The sequence below is a fragment of the Ustilago hordei genome, assembly GCF_900519145.1.
Source record: "Ustilago hordei strain Uho2 genome assembly, contig: UHO2_contig_17, whole genome shotgun sequence".
In the NCBI taxonomy this organism is placed as follows: domain Eukaryota; kingdom Fungi; phylum Basidiomycota; class Ustilaginomycetes; order Ustilaginales; family Ustilaginaceae; genus Ustilago; species Ustilago hordei.
Window position 1 is genome coordinate 589,410 of NW_024545291.1, and position 20,230 is coordinate 609,639.

At 51.7% G+C, this 20,230-nt stretch overlaps 6 protein-coding genes across 6 annotated transcripts; 2 read left to right on the forward strand and 4 right to left on the reverse strand.

Moving 5' to 3' along the window:
• Positions 1-1,519: 1,519 nt before the first annotated feature.
• Positions 1,520-8,269, reverse strand: UHO2_06248 (uncharacterized protein; the record flags this gene model as incomplete). Its single annotated transcript, XM_041560471.1, has 1 exon — positions 1,520-8,269. The coding sequence occupies one exon, from the start codon at positions 8,267-8,269 to the stop codon at positions 1,520-1,522; it is 6,750 nt and encodes a 2,249-aa protein (XP_041416405.1).
• Positions 8,270-9,122: 853 nt separating this feature from the next.
• UHO2_06249 (putative PRE6 - 20S proteasome subunit (alpha4)) lies at positions 9,123-10,197 on the forward strand (the record flags this gene model as incomplete). The annotated part of the gene is made up of 4 exons (XM_041560472.1): positions 9,123-9,138; positions 9,237-9,267; positions 9,393-9,996; positions 10,075-10,197. The coding sequence occupies 4 exons, from the start codon at positions 9,123-9,125 to the stop codon at positions 10,195-10,197; spliced, it is 774 nt and encodes a 257-aa protein (XP_041416406.1).
• Positions 10,198-10,344: 147 nt separating this feature from the next.
• UHO2_06250 (uncharacterized protein) lies at positions 10,345-11,735 on the reverse strand (the record flags this gene model as incomplete). The annotated part of the gene is made up of 2 exons (XM_041560473.1): positions 10,345-10,810; positions 10,963-11,735. The coding sequence occupies 2 exons, from the start codon at positions 11,733-11,735 to the stop codon at positions 10,345-10,347; spliced, it is 1,239 nt and encodes a 412-aa protein (XP_041416407.1).
• A 396-nt stretch (positions 11,736-12,131) lies between these two features.
• On the reverse strand, positions 12,132-15,173 carry UHO2_06251 (putative eukaryotic translation initiation factor eIF-3; the record flags this gene model as incomplete). Its single annotated transcript, XM_041560474.1, has 1 exon — positions 12,132-15,173. One exon carries the CDS (start codon positions 15,171-15,173, stop codon positions 12,132-12,134), a length of 3,042 nt encoding a protein of 1,013 aa, XP_041416408.1.
• Positions 15,174-16,083: 910 nt separating this feature from the next.
• UHO2_06252 (putative Splicing factor 3b, subunit 2) lies at positions 16,084-17,925 on the forward strand (the record flags this gene model as incomplete). The annotated part of the gene is made up of 1 exon (XM_041560475.1): positions 16,084-17,925. The coding sequence occupies one exon, from the start codon at positions 16,084-16,086 to the stop codon at positions 17,923-17,925; it is 1,842 nt and encodes a 613-aa protein (XP_041416409.1).
• A 177-nt stretch (positions 17,926-18,102) lies between these two features.
• UHO2_06253 (uncharacterized protein) lies at positions 18,103-19,962 on the reverse strand (the record flags this gene model as incomplete). Its single annotated transcript, XM_041560476.1, has 1 exon — positions 18,103-19,962. One exon carries the CDS (start codon positions 19,960-19,962, stop codon positions 18,103-18,105), a length of 1,860 nt encoding a protein of 619 aa, XP_041416410.1.
• Positions 19,963-20,230: the final 268 nt, after the last annotated feature.

Below are 20,230 nucleotides of genomic sequence, written 5' to 3' on the forward strand. Positions count from 1 at the left end.
AATGCATAGCACTTTCAGCAGTAGAAGCAGAATTTGTCACAGCCTCCAAAGCAGTGTGAGAGGCATTGTTCTTTTCATATTTGCTACAAGACTTGGAGATCTTGGATGTATGGCCATTACTCCACACTGACAGCCAAGGGTGCATCCAGGTGAGTAAGGACCCAGCCAAGCATTGGAAGTTGAAGCACATAGACACCCAATACCATTTTGTCCAGGATCATGTCCAGGAGGGTGATGTCATGATTGAATTTGTTGGAATGGCAAGCAATGTAGCCAACATTCTGACAAAGCCTTTGAAGGGCATCAACACAGCCTGCCTTGCTTGGTTGTTGGGGCTGGAGATGCCATTGAAGGGGGGAGTTGAAGATGCATTGGCATTCCAACCTGGATACACAAGCATTAGCTGAGACACCAAGGGGCTGAGAACATGCACAGGCAATGAAAACAATGAAGCACATGAGGGTTGCCATACCAACAGATCATGTGCTATACTGCAGAAGGTGGCAACTCAGGGGCCCTATAGGAGATAGCTCATCTCATTTGGGCACAATCAAAGATGGCAATAAGGTATATATATGTCCATTGAGGATGTAACTGATGAACATGAAATACAAGACCTTTCTCAAGAACATATGCCTGTGGATACGAGCTTGTTAGTAGCTCCGGACAGCGTATAGTCTTGGTATTCTTCAATTGAAGCTGCACATATTCATCAAGCTGAGCATAGTATCAGGATCCTCAAAAGTTGTTGCTTATCTTGCATTGCCAAGTGTGCTCTTGTCCATCCCATTGCAGTTTGTCATTCAAGCCAGCGAGCACTATTAAGTACTGGTTGGCAAGGGTATTGGGCTTGCAGGGTGGGGCCTGGTGTAGCATCACATTGAATCAGGCAATGGACTAAGTCATTTGAATAGATAACAGAGGTGTCACTTCTAAAGGGTGGTAGTGGTGCTTATTGTGCAAATGGCAACATGTGCATTTCTCAATGGTGAGTGAAGGGGCACATCATGACCAATGCTCAGAACTTCATTTTCATCACATGCTTTGATTTCTCTTCATGCACAACTCCCAACTTAATCACAATGTAAAGTGTAGGTGGGGGTGAGAAGTTTGTATTCTTTGGCAGCAGAGTGTGTGGTACAGTATGGTACACTTCTAACCCTTGCCCAGTTAAACACTCCTACAGCAATTGGTACCAGTCAGTCACCATATTCAGCAAAGTATTCTGTATGCACCTTGCTGGAGAAGCTGCACATAATGATTGAGCTGAGGCAGGAATCAGGATCCTCAAACATTGTTGCCTTTCTGTCAAGGATGGTTTGAGTGAAGGAACAACAGACAGTGTTGTGAATCCACATATATCTTGCATCGCCAAGTGCACTCTTCTCCATTCAGTATAGAAAGGTGCATTTGCATTGCAATGTCTATGTGGATACCGATAAGAGACCATTGAAAAAAAAAATTAAAAAATTAAAATTCGCTACAGTAGCCTCGCACAGAACTATAGTTCGAGGTGAGCTCAGAACCAGCGTTGATCATCCTTCCTCGAACGGGTTTTGCCCTTATCACTCTTAGTGCGAGCATGCTCTTGGTAAGGCTGTGGGCTTGTATCTTGACCATCGATCCTTTTCATTAGATCGCCCCAAGCGGTCGCTTCAAACGACTCGATCACCGGTGATGCACGAAGCTCCAAGTCATGCAACGAGGGTGGCGATGGTGTGATGGTCAACATTGGCTTGTTAGTTGTCGAGGATGATGTCGACCAAGATGTACCGGGAATTTCCAAAGCGGGAAGCACTGGTCGAGATAATCTGCCTGGACTTCCGTGTACAAGGATGGTGGGCACTGCTTCTCCCTTTCGCATCTCGTCTCGTAGAGCCAAGAACCTTCTTCGCCAGTAAGCCATCTGCAGGAGACCACGCACTCGATCGAGCCTGATGCGGTGCTCGATCTGCTCCAGTGTATCTTTTCTTTCGACGAGCTCTTCAACGCTGAGCGCTTCCATCTCGTCGACGAGCTTGGTGCGTGCTAGGAGCAGAAGCATGTCGGCGAACGAAATGCCCTTGGGTGGATGGATGAGCATGATAGCTTCGTGATAGACCCTGTTGAAACGGTCTCTGCGCATGCGGAGCTCCTTGGAATCGACTGCGGATAAAGCAAGAGCCAGACGCTCTCCGTCGGTCTGCGGCGTACGCACGGGCTCCGACGACGATACAGGCCAAGCAAACAGCCCCTTGCCATCGTCTCCTTTCCCTTCACGCAACGGCGATCGAAGCGGCGAAGCAGCCTTGAACAAGTCAAATGCACCTTTGGTCCTGCCTTCTGTTGTCGGGCTCGACGCAACACCTTGAGATGATGAGAACGAAGCTTTGAGCGCCTGCAAGCTGCACTCGGGCGGGTACAGGCTGATTTCGAGAGCGCCTTTAAGCGAGCCGAGGAAAGGAACAATCTGATCTTTGTGAATGTAACCCTTCCTGTTACGGTCAAATTTGGCCCAGCTACTCTTAAAGTGTCGAATATCGGTCGAGCTGAGCATCGCCTTGCTTCCGAGATCAAAGATGTACGAGAAGTTCTCGACGACGGTACCGGTGAACATGTTGAGGAAGATGTACATCGAAATGACGTTCCAACCGATGAAGAGCGCGTATGCCCATGGTTCGCTTCCGCAGTCCGAGGTCAAATAGTTGGCCGAGGGCGTACACTGAGGTGGCGAGACGGCATAGTCGTGCATGAACGAGTTCCATCCTTCGCCTGTTGACATCATGCTCAAGAAGACCATGGAGCCAATCATCGTCGAGAAGTTCTTTTGGTTAGTCTCGTTGGGACCCCACTTTGTCAAACCAAACACCTCGAGAAGCATGATGGCCCAAACCAGGAACATGGTAAGCCAGAGAAGGAAAAGACTGAGAATGGCTGGTAGCGAGGCAAAGGCCGTTTTGAAGAGCTGGTTCAGTGCACGGTTCTTCTGCACCAGCTTGAGCGCAACACAGGTCAGAAACAGCTTCTGGAACTGAACAACAATGTCGGTGTTGCCGTTGTTGGTCAGCAAGGGAAGCGTGGTGGCTAGCGTGCCTGACACCACAAACAAGTCGTAGAGATTCCAAGGATTTTCCCTGTAACTCCTCCAACCAAGACCCAACAGTCTCGCAAAGATGTCAAACGCGTATACGGCAATGTAGCCAAGGTAGAGAGCATCTCTCAACCTGTTGGCCCAATCCGGATCGGCGTACTGCTGCGTCATCAGAGTAATCAAGGTGGCTAGGTATACCAAGGTCATCGCGCGACTCCACCATCCATTCTTGGTGAGCACGCGGTCGTAGCACCACGCTCGCAAGGCTTGAGAAGGACGCCGCTTGGGGCGTTTCGAAGGTTGCTGTCGAAGAATGAGCCTGCGCAAGTCGATCCACTGTCTCTGTCCAGCAGTCTGGTAAGCAGCGCCCGAGAAGGTCTGGAAGTTTTCGATGATGACCGACACAAAGAGCGTCAAGACTGTTGTACTTCCCACAAGATTGTAGATGAGGAAAAAGAGCGCATTGACCTGGCGATTGTCGTTCTGGAGCTGCTGATCCTTGCCCGCGACGCTCATGGCTGTCGACATGACATTAATCCAGCCCTCGAGTGAGATAATCTCAAACATGATGAGCATGGCTCCCTTGAAGTCGTCGAACGAGTAGACGCTGCCTTCAGTGGGATTGCCCCAGACTCGAGGAGCGAGGAAGTCAAAGTTGCCTGGTGAGCTCGAGTACTCGCCTGCACAGTCGAACTTGTTGCGAATCGCGCTGGACCCGTCGTTGCAAGAGTAGAGCAGACCGCCAAACAGATTCTGTCCCCATACGGCGTAGGGGATAATGTACAAGATCGACAGGATCGAAGCGTCCAGAATCCTGCCTGCACCAGCAATCATGACAGCATGGAACGTGTCGCGCATGAGTGAGGACAAGTTGATGAGTCGAAGCGCACGGAAGGCTTTCAGAGCTCGCGTGAACCTCGAGACACCACCGATGACAGCCAGTTCGGTGACGACGTTGACCAGCAGGGTCGTTAGCACAAAGAGGTCGAGCGAGTTCCAGATGCTCAGCACGTATGCATTGGGAGTGAAAGCGAGGCCATCGGCGATCGTCTTGATGAAGAATTCGGCCAAAAACAAGGATGACAGACTGATCTCGAGGATCGAGAACCACGATGCACGGATGAGACCGTACCTGGCGTAGTAATCACGTCGATATGCGGGCGTGGCGATGCTGGCAGAGACGACTGAGCCTACGATCGCAAGGAATACCGCAATTTGAAAGAGCTTGTGTCGATAGGGTGAGACTGGCCGACCGAATAGTCTCTCTCCGTGCGATGACGGCACCAGACTCTGGCAGAAGCGGCGGAGCTTGTTGTGGTTGGAGAAGAGGAAGTAAGACTTGTCATAGGAGGGATGCGAGGCGATGAATTGAGCTTGCTGAATGCGAGGGTCACTGTGGGAGCGCGGCAGGAAAGCGGTGGCCGATGTATCGCTGAAGCCGTCTTTGGAACGGAGGCCAAGGTCAGAACGCATCCTCGCCAACTTTCTGTCACTGGCAAACTGATGCGCCGCCTGATCAGAAGGATCTGCATCGTAGGCAGCATCAAAACCGCCGGGACGCAGCATGTCATCGGCATGGATGCTAGTGCGCAGCCTGCGAGCCTGCAAATTGTCAAGCGGTACCACCTCGTCGGGCTGATCGAGTCGTAAGAGCTTTTTGAATGTGTTGACCGTACGATGCGCGGTTGCAGTCGAGGTGTCCATGACGTGATGCATTGAGAGCGGTCGAGACGCCTTTTCTTCCTCGGCGCGCTTCTTGACCCTGGATCCTCCAACAATCTTGCTGGTCAGACCTTTGCTGCTGCCGTCATGATCGCTTCGACCGGGATCGGAAGCAGCGGAACCGGTGTGTACTGCATTGTGTTGCCTGAGCCATCGGTACGGGCTGAGCTTGTTGACGATGCGTGCAGTCAAGGAGGGCGGCGGCGGCTCATTTCGACGAAGGTACTGTTGCAATTGCTGTTGACGCTTCTCGTGTTCGGCGACGCTGAAGTTCTCGTTGATGACGGCGATAAACATCTGGAGGACGATAAAGTTGGCAAAGAAGAACCAGCCGGAGAGGAAGATGGCAGCGATGGCCGTTTGCTTGTACTCGGCCTCGTTCGAGAGAGCGCCAAAGAGCACTTCGATCCAATCTTCGGATGTGAAGATCTGATACATGGCGAGGAACGAGTTGAAGGAATGCTTAAAGGTCATGATGGTCCATTGACCGTCATCTTCCTGTGGAATATCGCCACGGAAGAGCTGTGTCGCGATCAACGAGGCAAGGCCAACCATGAGAAGCAGGAAGAAGACCATGTTGAGCATCTTGTTGAGCGAACCGAAAGCGCGAACCAGCAGCACACGCATGCGTGGGATGGCAGCAATAACTCGATAGAATCTGGCAAGCTGAAAAAAGGTGAGCCAGGGGTGTACCTGCGAGTTCTTGATCCCAGGGATCTGAATGATGCTGGTGATGAACGCCAGGAAGAGATCAGCTCGATTCTGCTTGGAGGCCAAGAAGCCTCGCCAGTCGCCGTCGAGCACAAATGCGAGGAATCGCATGACAATCTCCAAGTCAAAAGCCATAGTAAAGTAGAGTTCAATCTTGGATCGCCTTTCGAGCTCTTGTGGACCGAGATAGATGGCACGAGAGGCCTGGATGGCAATGTCAAAGATGATGGCGAGAATCCAGAGATACTTTGTGTAGGCCCAAACGCGCTTGAATCCTAGCGCAAGGCTCCTGAGCCTTCCCTTGGCCAGAGGCTGCTTCTCGTCCTCGGTGGAGGCATCCTGGATCTTTTGATCGGCGAAAGCACTGCGCTGAGTGCGTGCGGTGAGGGTGGCAAAACTGTTGGTGATGACGGCGACGAACAAGTTGGCAAGCCAGAAGTTGAGAACGATGATACCAATGATAAAGTAGAGGCAGGAAGCGTAATAGTCGGCGTCGATCATGTCGTACATGGTTTGGGACCAGTTGTTGGACGAGATGACAATGACAACTTCAAGAAGCGAGGTAAAGATGTTGTCAAAGGACTGCGAGTTGCTTTGCGGGTTGGTGGATTGCTCTTGACAGACTTGACCTTGTGGACAGATGAAGCCCTTGGGAGATGAGCCGGAAGGACCGCCGTTGAGAGAAATATGACCAAGCTTTTGTCCTGATGTGCTAAAATAGCCACCACAGAGTTGAGAGAGTGTAATGTTAACGCCGGGCTGACCGTTCAGATGGCCAATCCAGACGCAGTTCCTGCGATACGAGCCTTCGAAACTCTGGATGCCGATGATGCCAAAGAGGAGCATGGCGAAGCCAGTAAAAAAGGTGACGCTGAGCAGAATGTAGGCAGAAGCCTTGAGCGAGTGGAGAATGGTCGTGGTACCGCTGGTTGCAGTGAGAAGACGTGCACAGCGAAGTACACTGAGGGAACGAAAGATGTAGATGTGATGCGCTGGAGTCGACTCTTGACCACCAAGAGCTAGTGCCAAAGCTATCCAGAAAGAGACGACAGCGACAAAGTCGACACGATTCCACGAGTGTCGCAGGAAAGCATGATGGACCGCTTGAATTCGCTGCTTCTCGAATGCTTCGGCGAACGGAGCCTTGTTGTTGTTGTTCTGCCAGAAGGAGGGTGCCGAGGACTCTGAGAGAAAGATGCTAGTCTCACTCTGGTTGAGACGTCGACGGGGATGGCAAACTTGTTCGTCAGGCGCCAAAGTGGAGGAAGCCTGCTTGCTGTGCGGTGTACGGGCTGGAGGTGATGCTGCGACTCGAGGTGGTGGCTCGCGTGATGGCGATTGTGCCGAGTATGAATCTGTGAAGCCTTCATGGCCGGCAAGCACCCTTTGTGCCTTGTCTTTAAGATTGCCACCAAAGTTACCAAGCGCATCGAGGGTATTGGATCTAGAGGCCTGGCGGCGATGCTCTGAGAGTGCAGAGACAAAGTGCTTTGCTTGTTCTCCTGAATCTGCGCGTTCATCTGTCGAGATTGAGGTGGCTTTGGGAGTGGCGTAAAGCGGAGGCGGATTGATGATGAGCCCCGAGACAATGATGCGGGCAATGATCTCTACGGTGTAGATAGAGAAGATGGCGAGAAGAATGTAGTCGGACATGTCGCCAAAGTAGCGCGCTTCCCTAGGTCTCTCGTAGACGCTCTGAGCAGATTGGACGACAAGGGTGATAGTGTTGGCGAGAATGACAAGTAAGATGAAGGGCTCGACCCACCATTGTGATAGTAGAACTGAAAGCGACTTGCGAAAAAGACTATCAGGACCGCAAATGCCAAGACTCTTGCCGCGAAGTCGTTGCAAAACGTGGGTTCGAGGAGCGATCTCGTCTTGGCTGATGGTTAAGGAAGCGATGGTGTGTGGTTGATCTAGATGAGCTGTGGCGGAAGAGTCGCTCTCTTCTGCATCCTGATCTGTGAGCGGAACATGAGCGTGTTCTTTGTGATGGACGACACGACGACTCATGCGACGAAGCGACTTGCTGAATCTGTTGAGACTGGATCTAGCTCTATCGAAACCAGAAGCTGAAAAGTGGCCTGCTGTAGCATAAACATCTGCGCTAGACTTGAGATCTGCATCTGCCTGTTGGATCTGGTCGGGAGAAGCAGTGCGATAGAATCGCTGTTCGTCTGGCTCCTCGTATCGAAGCGAAGGGTGTCTGATGCCATCTTGATGCGAGGCGAGAATGGCTCTATCATGGTCATTTGATGTGTATGTAGCGTCGGACCCTTGACTGTATCCATAAGCCATAGGATGAGCGGAAGCGAGACTGCTGAGTGGAAGCGATGAGTTGCGACGTGGAGCAGAGATATGAGGGGGGAAAGAGTCAACGTGAGGCTGAGGGGACAGTTCGAGTGGACCGGCAAGGAGACCAGCATCAGCGGAAGAGCTGTTACGTTGATGACCATGATGCGAGTCGAGATGATGCAATGGTGATCGAGTTGGATGATCGCCGCTGGTCCAGCTAAGCCGCCTTATGAGGCGTTCATCGTTGGAAGTGAGGTGTGGCGAGTTGATGGGGCTGTGGGCCAAGTCTGGCATGTCTACATTTCCATAGTAGTAGCTGTTGATGTAGATGTCCGAGTTATGAGAGGGTATACTGCTTGCGCTGAACGATTCTCGGCCCTGTGGGGATGTAGGCGAGCGAGTCGAGTCTGTAGGTGGTGGTAGTTTGAGGTTGGCAGGCTGAGCAGCCTGGGAGCTACTAGGAGTGCTCATGATCGAGGTGGAGATGAAAGCGATGAGAGACTTGCAGACATGATCACCTCGTCGCTCTACAAGCTAGCTTCTGAACGACAAGGTAGCAATCGATATGATGGCAGTGGCGAGAGACGTTGATGGCGGTGAGCAGACCAATTCGACTCAGCCTTTTTGCTTGGTTTGATGGATCGAATGGATGTGGCAAAAGTGTTGCGGCTCATCCGAATCAGGTCATGAGACCTGCTGACTACTGCTGTCGGATATGATCCGAATCAAGGTGATCTTGTCGGAAGATGGCCGTAGCTAAAAGTCACACATCACACCGGAAAAAAGAAAAAAAAAGAAAAAAAAGAAAAAAAAGAAAAAAAAGAAAAAAAAGAAAAAAAAGAAAAAAATTATTATTATTCGAGAAATTCGCAAGCTTATCACACACGCTTGCCGCCGAACAAGCCGCCGAAGAGTGACAACGGAAGTGCGAGAACGACCATCGGATCAATTCCGCAATGATCACAGCGCCGATAGCGACGGATGTTCCGAATGCTGACTCGATCGATCGAACTGTGATTACCTGGAGGAGAGCCCAAGTGGCCAACAGGCTGTGCATTGCATGCGGATAAAAAGTGGCCGAGAGGCCGTCTGTCTCACCCCACCCACCTTCGAGCGACAGCAAGGGTAAGCCTAACATTGGACTTCGCATTTTCAGATTAGCAAGACTGACGTAAGCTGATCGTCCATTTGGCTGCGCTTTCTGCAATCGCACATCTGACGCGTTCCTCCTCTGCTCTCCACTCTCTGCTCTCCACTCTCTGCTCTCCACTCTCTACACAGACACTTGTTCTCACGACCCACATTCCATCTACCATCCGCTACCATGTCTTACGATCGAGGTGAGCTTGCCCTTCACCACAGTATTGCCTTGCTACTAGTCTCAATCCCGGTACTGATGTCCTTTCGATCATCTCACATGGTCCTGCAACGGTCGTAGCACTTACCGTCTTCTCTCCTGATGGACATCTGTAAGTGCTAGTCTGGGTGGTTTACATACGAGCTTCCAGAGGAGCTGACTGATGCTTTTTTTTCTTTTTTTTTCTTTTCTTTTTTTTTTTTTTTTTGGCTCTCTTCTCTCTGGCTCTGCTGGCAGCTTCCAAGTGGAATATGCGCTGGAAGCAGTTCGTAAGGGAACTTGCGCAGTTGGTGTTCGCGGTAAAGAGGTCGTAGTGCTTGGTGTAGAAAAGAAGTCGGTTCTTCAACTTCAAGATGCTCGTACTATTCGTAAGACTGCCATGTTGGACGATCATATTTGTCTCGCTTTTGCTGGTCTTACAGCAGACGCACGTATTCTTATCGACAAGGCTCGTCTCGAATGTCAGTCCCATCGTTTGACTGTCGAAGATGCAGTTACCGTCGACTATATTACCCGTCACGTTGCTGGTATGCAGCAGAAATATACTCAATCCGGTGGTGTTCGTCCCTTTGGAATCTCTACTCTCATCATAGGCTTTGATGCAAACAACGCAAATCCTAAGCTCTACCAGACTGAACCTTCGGGAATGTACTCAGCTTGGAAGGCAAACGCAATTGGAAGGAGCTCCAAAACTGTCCGCGAGTTCTTGGAGAAAAATTACAAGGATGACCTGAACAAGGACGAGACTATCAAGCTTGCTATCAAGAGTTTGCTAGAAGTTGTCCAGACCGGTGCCAAGAACATCGAGATTGCACTCATGGAGGCACATGGCAGAGTTAGGGTAAGTTGGTAGTCTTTCCAATGGTATTTTTTTTTTCTGGCTTGGATACTGACAACGAACCATTCTGACCGCACATAGAATCTCGAACTGGGCGAGATCGAAAAGTTTGTCCAACAGATCAATGCAGAAAAGGATGCCGAGGCTGAGAGGAGAAGGAACCGTCTAGCTGCTACCGCAGGTGCACAGGCTTCCATGTCGTAGACCGCGCAAACCTCTCCACACGAGCACCCACACCTCTTTCGGCCTGTAATACAATCTGCTCTGCCTTGCCTGCCATGCGAGTACTTTTGTAAAGTCTCTGTGAGCGCGATCATGTGTCAAGTATCTATGCTTCGCTGCGGAAGCCGTCTAGACTCGACCCAACCCTTGCGGGGATCCTTCTTCGACGTCTACGTACCTTGCTCCCAGTAGAGAAGGATGTCCCAAAGAATACGGTATTCGCTGTTCATCTTGCTGCTCTTGCTGCTCTTGCTGCTCTTGCTCCTCCTGCCCATCTGCATCATGTTCATCTAAATACAGGGGACCATGAGACGGCTCGATTGCGTTTTCCCAGGCATGTGCTTTACTACACTTCCTTGCAGCTACGGGGATTAGCACGGCTATGCATACGCCGAGCAACAGAAGTATGTTTCGCAGTGAGACGATGTTGAGGTCGTCTGCGGATGTCATTTCGTCCAGTTTCTCTCCTATCGTTGTGTGAATTAGCGAGACGGTTAAGATGCCGACGAAGGTGGAAAGCCAGAAGATGGAGATTGAGATTCCGAGGTGTGGTGAGAGTATGTTGACTATGTTGTGCGGGGGGAGGGGCATCATTCTACACAGGCAGGCACCCAGACAACCAGACAACCAGACACCCAACGGACATCAAGGTGTTGTTTGATAGCAAGCAAATAGATGTCAGTTATATACTTGATACTCGACAGGTGGGCCAAGGGGCATAGAAAGAAGCGTGAGGTCGATGCTTACCGTAAGACGATGAGGTAGGACAAGATATCATCTTGATGTTGGTCCATCTTGTGCCTCCAATGCTCCACTCTTGCCTGCCAACTTGGAAGCGCCAGGAGTACGAGACGGAGCGTTCTACTGATAAGATAGCAAAGTGTTGCGCCACTCGCCACGCTCGCACAAACGAGCGGGAGGGCCAAGGGGACTCCAAACAAAGCCCCTGCCAATATGCTCATATACATGCTTCCCGGAATGGAAAAAGCCTGAAGAAAGACATCAACGAGGACCCAAGAGAGCAGAACGCGATAGAAGTGCGAGTCTCTATAGTGTCCCAGCACCGAGTTGAGAGCCTGGAGCTCTTCGAATGAGCGAGGCATCCTCAATGCTCGTTTGTCTTCTGGCGCGATGACTGGTAAAGCGAGCCATAGTGTTGCTGCCAGACCGACGAGAGATATAGCGAATAGTGCCAAAAACTGTGCCAGTGCGCGCCACAGCAACTGTCTCCGTTGTGCGCGCGTCAGCATGGCAATCGAACCAGAAGCCATGCTGGTGGAAAGCGAAGCAGGCATCCGCCGAGGAATCGCCGACCAAGGATCGTCATCTTCTTCGTCGGAAGTGGTGGCGGTGGTGTTGGTGCGGCTACCCAAATCGCCGAGTGTGTGACGAGAACGAATGCTGAGCGTATCGGCATCATCCCTCTCGCTTGCTCCATCTGCGAGTCTCGCGTTGAGCGCGGGAGGATGGAGGGCGGATAGGGCCTCTTTTCGAAGATTGCAGTCGGTGATTCTGCCCATGCTGTTGCGGTTGCGGTTGCGGTTGCGGTTGCGGTTGCGGTTGCGATTATTAGTAGCAATGGTGGTAAGGAAGAGAGATTCGGCTTGATTCTTTCTCGCCTTTTTGCCACTCGCCGAATAAAAGCGGTATAATTCCATGTTAAATCCTTCGCCACTCACAACCGAAAAACACTTTTCACACAACTCTCGTCCGGGAGCAGGCGGGCTTGGATGCAATCATAACCAAGGCTCGCGGATTTGAATTTATATACATCGAACCAAAGCCTCGAAGCGGCAGAGGCTGAACGGCAATGCCTTCTTTTGTTGTTTTGGGTTTTGGGCGGATGCGGGATGCGGGATGCGGGATGCGGGATGCGGGATGCGGGATGCGGGATGGGGGAGGGGGGAGGGGGAGATTTAACGACGACCAGGAGGACGATATTTCTTAACTTCCGTGAATCCGTCCTTGTCCGTAGTGGCAGTGGCAGTGGCAGTGGCAGGGGGAGCGGAAGGAGTCGAGGCGGCTTTGCGGGCTGTTTCACTCTCTTTCCATCCCTCACCACTATCTGCAGTAGAGGCTCCAGCACCAGCGGCAGCGCGGCGGAACACGCCCGAAGAAGCAGCACCAGCACCAGCACCAGCACCAGCAGGAGATTCACCAGAAGCGGCAGCACCGCGGAACATGCCTCGCCGGTAGATACCATTGCTAGCAGCAGGAGAACCCTCTCTAGCAGCAGCACCAGCAGCAGCACCAGTACCAGTACCAGTACCAGTACCAGCACCAGCACCACTACGAGCACGCATCTTAGCCTCAGCTTCCTCCTCCCTCTGTCGTTGTTTCTCCGCAGTAGCCTGCAACTTGGCCATCCTCTCTTCAATCTCTGCACGTTTCTTAGCTTCCAATTGAGCACGCTGAGCTTCTTCAACACGACGTTGTTCAGCCAAACGAGCTTCCTGCTCGGCTCTAGCAGCAGCTTCTTGCTCCTCCTCAGCACGACGACGCTCAGCTTGTTCTGCTTGCTCTCGTTCGCGTCTCCTCTGTTCGCGCATCTGTTGACGACGTTTCTCCTTCTCCAACTCAATCTGTTCGGCCGCCTTCCTTCTTCGTTCCTCAAACTCACCCCTTCGTTTGTCTTCGATGATGGAACGCAACTGTTGGTAATCGGGCAAGATCCTAGTCAACTTTTTCTTGATCTCCAAATCAGCTACATGCTTCTGCTTTGAAGTCTGGAGCAAAGTGATCCGAGCAGCCTTGTGGTACTTGAGATCCTCTTGCTTCTGTCGTTCGTAATCCGCATCGAGCAAAGGAGCTTCTTCTCGACGATAAGCACGTTCCAAATGATCCATCTTGCGGTGGATCAAACGCAAACGTTCAGCCAACTCCTTCTTTTCCTTTTCGATCTGTTCGACCTGCATCTGAACCAACTTGTTCGTGTCCATATTGGCAAGTTCCTCTTCGCTGAGTTTGAGACCTCCACGTTCCTGTAAGGATTTGGCCATTTTCTTGGCTTCCTCGATACGAACCGCTTCGAGTTCCTTGTTGATTCGATCCTGTTCGCGTTTCTTGGCTTCTTCGGCGGTGCGTTTCTGTTCGGCTTCGGCAGCTGCTCGGGCACGTTCGAGACGAGCAGCAGCTTCTTGACGTTCTTTGCGAGTAGCCATCTCTTCGAGCAACTCCTTGCGACGTGCAAGGATGGCTTTCCGGGCGATAGCAGCCTTGTGCTCCTCTTGAGCAGCAGCAACGGCACGGGCAAAGACTTGGCGCTTGGCAGCCTCGGCATCAGCCAAGATGCAAGGGTCGATGGTGCTGAGAGTAGTGTCGAGGCAGGTTGCAAGACGGCTGAGTTGAGTGCGAACAAGCTCCGAGGGAGTAGCCTGCAGACAAACATTATCATCTTCGCTGCCAGTGGAAGCAGCAGGATGAGCATGCGTAAAGAAAATGTCATCTTGGAAAGTGATAGCCTTGGCAACATGGTCGATACGAATGCTGAGGTGACCCTTCTTGCAAGCGTTCAGGCAGAACTTTTCAATCTCGGCAGGAGTGTAGCTGTTAGGAGCCTTGAAAGCTGAAACGAGCTGCATGACCTTATCCAGCTTGACAGCATCGTAGACCTGGCTAAGTTGCTGGAAGAGACGAGTCAAAACAACCGAGTGAAGAGGCTTGACATACTTGGCCATCTCGGGATCCTGTGAGATTGAGGAAAGAATAGGCTCAATCTTGGCACAGATGGAAAGAGGATGGAATTCGACCTCGAGCATGTTGTAGAGTTGACGCAACTCGGGACGAGCCTTGTTGAGGATGTCACGGTTGAGAGCCTCCTTGAGTAAACCAGCGCGAGTGGGAGTTCGCGAAAGACCGAGAAGCGAAGTGAGACGACCGGTACGGGAACGGCCTTCCTGATCAGTCTGAAGAAAGTCGGACTTGGACTTGTTGAGGTTGCCAGTACCGGGTGCGTTGGAAGAGATGAGAGGTACAGCAAGAGCGCTGATGAGGACGTAGGAAGCCATGCGGGTGTGCTCCTCATCGGGCTTGGCGATGCTACGAGCAAGAGCATAGTATCGGTTCCAAGCAGCAGCGTGGAAGAGGTTGTTGTCCGAGACGGCAAAGATACGGGCGAGCTTCTCGTAGTAGTTGGCCATCATAGCGGGACGAGGAGCCTTCTTGGCCATGGTAAGAAGGTTGTGAATATCCTCGACGGAACGGAAAGCTTCCTGCCAGAGCTCGAGTTCAACGGCGGCGTTGAGCTGAGCAAAACGAGTGTCGAGATGACGTTGAAGAGTGTCCTGATCGGTAAGGTTGATGGCATGAGCATGGTGCGAGTAACGAGCGACATTCTGCAAATGCTGACGAAGGACCTCGCAAAGACGACGGAACTCGGTCTTGCGCTCGTACTGCAAGCAAAACTTGAGAGCCTGGTTGGCGATCTGCTGGTAAGGAAGCTCGAGACGGGCATTGTTGCGGAGAATGTCGAGAGCGGTTCGGTAAGCCTCCCAAAGGAACTTGAGCCAAGGAGTGACGAGAGCACGATCGGTACGGTCCTTATTCTGATCAGCAGAGACGGAACCAAGAAGCATGCTTTCGGGAGTCTCGGACTCTTCGAGATCGTCAACATCGACTTGGCCAACAGCGGCATCGGCCTTGGACTGAGCCTCGACGACTTTGGCATCGGCAAGCTTGATGAAATGCTTGATGACGAGTTCGATCGACTGAGCGTTGGTGTTTTGAGAGACATTCTTGTACTGCATCAAACCTTCCTTGGCCATCCTGCCCTTTTTGAGATCGACGCAAAGATCGACGAATCGAATCATGATGGGCTCCAAAGACTGAAGAGGAGTCTGCTTGAATCGACGAGAAGTGAAAACCTCGTTGAGAGCAGTCAAAGCGGCCTGATGTTGACCGACATTGATGAGTTCCTCGGACCGTTTGAGAACGGTTTCGGGTTTGGCAAACGGAGGCATGGTGGGCAATCAATACCTGGCAATCAATAGGGTGGTTGGGGGTGGTTGGGATTTGAAGGATGATGGATTCCGTCTGCTAGAACGGTGGAAGAAGGGGGAGGGTTGGGGTTGACACCCTGGAGTTCACTAGCCGGTTCTTTTGTGGTAAAAGAACTTCGCACACTAGGAAGCCGATGGGGTGAGACAAGGGGGAAAACTTGGTTCGACTTGGGTGTAAAGACGAACTTGAAATCCTCCTATGTATAAGAGATTGGATGGTAGCAGAGAAGGCAACTGAGGCAAAGTTGAGATGGTGGTAGTAGAGACGAAGAGTAATCGCGATGAGAATTGCAGCTCTGGTTCAGTCTCTTCCAACGCCTCTCTGTCTTTCTGCCAAAGCACCGAAAAATTTCCTTTTTTCTTTTTTTTTTTTTCTTGCTCTTTCTTGGGCAGTTCGAGACTCTCTTTCGCTCAACACACTGCTATTTTACACTGCTATTTTGCACTGCTGCTGTCGGATGAGCTTCCGAACAGCTTGTCATCATCTCGGCATCTTCGGCATCTTTTTCTCGATCGTCACAGTTTGAGAACGCCATCGAATTGTGATTGTAAAGGTGCGGTTGGTTTGTTTTTTCACACGAGTGCTAATAGAGAGAGAGAGAGGAGAGGAGTGATTTCCGCAGTCAATCACAGAGGTGGAAGAAGAGAGTCGGAAGAGCCGCCGCGTCGAGTCGGGCGAAAAATGATATCGTGCGAAATTTCGGACAGTTGTCATCATGACTCAGCAAAAGTGCCACAGACACCGCTGAACCCTTCTCGGCAGACATTCCGACAGGATGAGTCATTGCAATCGGCACTTCCTACAACATCCTATCCATAACGACATCCCAAAACATTGGCGACATTGGCGACATTGGCGACATTGGCGACGATGGCGACAAACGCTCTCGCAGGGACATCCAGTGCCAACGCCTCCAAAGCGCCGCTTACAAAGAACGCCAAGCGAAGGCAGAAGAAGAAACAACAACAACAACAGCAGCAGCAGGCACCACAATCATCCACATCCACCCCGACTTGGAACAATGCCTCGACGACGACGACGACGACAACAACAACAACAACAACAACAAACGGCAACCATGTCCTGAAAGAAGGATCTTACGATCGTCCGTCTTCATCCTCCTCCTCCATCATCGACCAAGCAGCAGAAATCCGCATCGATCCAGATTCAGAAGTCTACAAAGCCTTCTCCAACGTTCTCTCCCGCTACCAACCGGATAGGCTCTCTTCCCTACAACAGTCCTCCTCCCACACCAAAGGCGAGATCATCTACTCTGACGACGAGATCGAATGGGAACACGATTCAGACTCATCCTCCAGCGCTGCAGCTCATCGGCCCACTCGACTATCCAAACGGAAACAGAAGAAACTTGAACGGCTCACCGTTGCAGAACTCAAACAACTCGTTCGTAAACCCGAGGTGGTTGAATGGACAGATGTTACTTGCAACGATCCTCGTCTACTCGTCCATCTCAAATGTACACGCAACTCGGTTGCCATCCCTCCTCATTGGGCTCAGAAAAGAGATTACCTTCAAAACAAACGTGGGATGGAAAAACGACAATACCAACTGCCTTCTTATGTCGCTGATACTGGCATTGCTACTGTCAAAGATGCGCTCAAGGAAAAGGAAGCAGAACAGAGTCTCAAGCAGAAAACGAGAGAGAGGGTGCAGCCCAAGATGGGTAAGATGGATATCGATTATCAAAAGCTCTACGATGCGTTTTTCAAGTTCCAATCGCCTCCACATCTTTCGCCTTATGGAGATATCTACTATGAAGGCAAGGAGTACGAGTGCAAGTATAAGGATAAGCGACCGGGACAGCTCAGTAAGCCGTTGATCGAAGCGCTCAGTATACCGCCACTTGCACCACCACCATGGCTGATTGCAATGCAGAGATACGGCCCTCCACCCAGTTATCCTCATCTGCAGATACCTGGTTTGAATGCACCCATCCCAGAAGGTGCACAGTGGGGGTTCCATCCCGGAGGATGGGGTAGACCACCTGTCGACGAGTATGGTAAGCCGCTCTATGCAAATGTCTTGGCTAATCCAGTCGAGTTGGCCCTCGATGCCGAATTGGTGGACAAGGTTGAGAAACAGCATTGGGGTCAACTCGAACCTGAACAGAGCGATCACGAAGAGCAAGAAGAAGAGCAAGAGCAAGAGCAAGAGCAAGAGCAAGAGGAGCAACAACAAGAGCAAGAGCAGCAAGAAGCAGTCGACCAATCCGGATTACAATCCGTCGCATCAACAGTCGCAGCGGGTTTACAAACCCCATCCTTCATCGAACTGCGTAAAGATGCTCGTGTCGAGGGCAACAAAGAAGCTGCACCTAGATCGCTGTACCAAGTTCTACCTGAACGAGCAGCAAGCTCATCAGCTAGTGGTCAGTTTATTGCTTCAGAACGCCTCTATGATCTTGAGGGCGCCAAGCCGCATTGGTATTCGAATGAACCTCTCCTTGGCTCCGAACGCACCTCCGAACGCGGAACTAAGAGAGCAGCCGATGCAATTCAAGTCTCTATCCATCCAGATGATCTACATAATCGCAAAGGTTTAGCCGCTAGATACGACCAAGAGAGGAAAGCAAAGGCTCAATCTAGATTCGAGTATGCCAGCCAAGACGGTGAACAGGTGGCGCAAGTTAGCCAGCAAATCACCAGCCAGAGAAGGAGAGAGGAGGAGGCAAGGGCTGCGAGGAGGCATTGAAACACACACACACACACACACACACACACACACACACATGCCTTCAAAGATGCAATGGGATTCCCCTTCAACGTGCCTTCAAGTGTGTCAAGAGTCTGACTCGGCGAGAGCAAGCGAGCGTTACAGCGATCGCGAGGCGAACCATGGCATCAGAGAACATGATCGAGTGTCTCTTTTTCAAATCTCATCGACCTTGCTCCGATGGAGCGCAAAGGCGGGAGTAACCCAACTTCCACATGCACACTGCATGCCTGCCCAATCCCAACTACCCAGTTTTGCGCCACATTTGGCACTTGGACAGTTCAATCTGCCCGTCACTTGTCCGCTGGAAAGATGCGACATCCAGGCCATCGGTTCGATAAAGTAGCTGCTGCATGCCGGTGATTTGAGCATGCTGTTCATCGACCTAGTTGTCCGTAGTGGCAATGTGTGCGGTGCGTGCGGTGCGTGCGGTGCGTGCGGGAGGGTCGAGGTGGCAAGTGGTGGAGGTTGTCGTCGGTTGCCGCCACGACGGAGAGCGGCTAGGTGAGGTGGTAGTTGAGATGCTAGTGATGCTGCCGTTTGGATGCCTGGCGGTTTTGGTGGACTTGCATCAGTCTCGGTGCTTTGTTCGGTTGTCGTTGCCACTGCAGCCTCTCCATTCACAGCACTCTCCACCGATAGTGCTGCTGCTCCATCTTGCTGGGCACTCTCGCGAATATCGCTGATCTTGTTCAATTCCGCATGCCCAGTATCCCTTCTACTGTGATCGAAGGCCATCTGCCCTTTACCCGGCTCATGAATCACGACGTGGTCGTGCGCCGCCAACTCTCTCCTACATCCTTTGCATCTCAGCTTTGGTCCCGTGAACTGTGGCTTTGGCAAGGCTCCTCGGTTGTTGAGACCCTCATGTCCGCGAATATTCCTAACACCGCCAGGAAGACGGCCGGATGAGTTGGCTGTGACTTTGACTTCCGTGTTGGCGCTGCTGCTACCAGTAGACGGTCCAGCGTCGGTGGAAGGAGTGACCATGGTGGACAACTGCCTATCGAAATTTCCGACCGAGTTGTGAGTGCTGTTCGCCGTCGTTGGTGATGGTGCGATGGACGAAAGAAGCGAGATCCTCGGTGCTGATGTTGGACAAGTGTTGGAAGAGATGGAACAAGAAGATGCCGAACAAGAACGCATTTTTGCGTTGCTTGTGGAATTTCTGCGCGATTTTGTGATTGCTGTAGGCTGATTCTCGACACTCAATCCGCCATCATCGCCGACTTCCGTACTGGCACTTGCATTATGAGCTGGTGGAAGCGGCTTGATAGCAGTAAAGCCTTTCAACCCGCTCGCACCCAATGCCGGACTCAGATACGGACTGGGATAGTAGCTGAGCAACATATCGTCGATACTATCGCCATTGAGAATGTCGGTCTTGCTCATCAAGTACCGTCTGACTGCCTGCCACTTCATGTCGATCTCGTAGCCAACTTGCTCGTACAGCTCCAGTTGAGCCATGAACCCCTTGTTGGGCTCTGCATCTTTCCTTCGCTTCTGCAGCATACAGACAGCTGTAGCGGCAGAGATGCGCCGAGTGTGCATCAGGTAGGCCGCAACGATGGCGATTGAGCGAGAACAGCCAGCTTGGCAGTGAACAAGTACGGTGCCAGCTCCGGTGGTCTGCCATGTCCCCCATTGCCCACCTCGCTTCTGTCGGCCTGCCACGAGGTGTTGCACTTGATCGACTTGTTCCTCCTCCGCCATCTCATCGTCGGTTGTGGTGGAGATGTCGGGAGTGTCGGGAATCCATTCCTCTTTCAGCTGCTCGGCGATCAACTCGTTGCAGTCTGCAAAATGCACCAAGATAGGTGCCTTTTCTTCGTCGTCGATCCGGACATGCTTCATATGCTCCCTCGTGATTGTTCTCCCGTCTGCGAGCGGCCGTGGTACCGGGATGTTCTGCTTCATGCATGTGATGATATTTGTTACGCCTGCCCGCGAGAGATAGTCAACATCCATTGCGGCTCGCACCCCACCTACCCATAGGCCTGGAACCACTTCGTCCATCCTGACGACGACGACTCTTCAATGATCTGCACTACCACCGAGCGGGCGAGGAGGGAAAGAGAGGTAGAGAGAGAGAGAGAGAGAGAGAGAGAGAGAGAGCGACACGTTTTGCCAAACGTGTGGCTTCAGAACGTGGTGGTGTTGGTCGGATCGACCTCTTGAGAGACGTTTTTGGCGGTTTTAGCAACAAGCCAAGGCCAAATTGTTCATACTCGGCTCAGTTCGGCTAATTTGACTCGACAAAATCACGTTGTTCCTGTTATCCTGC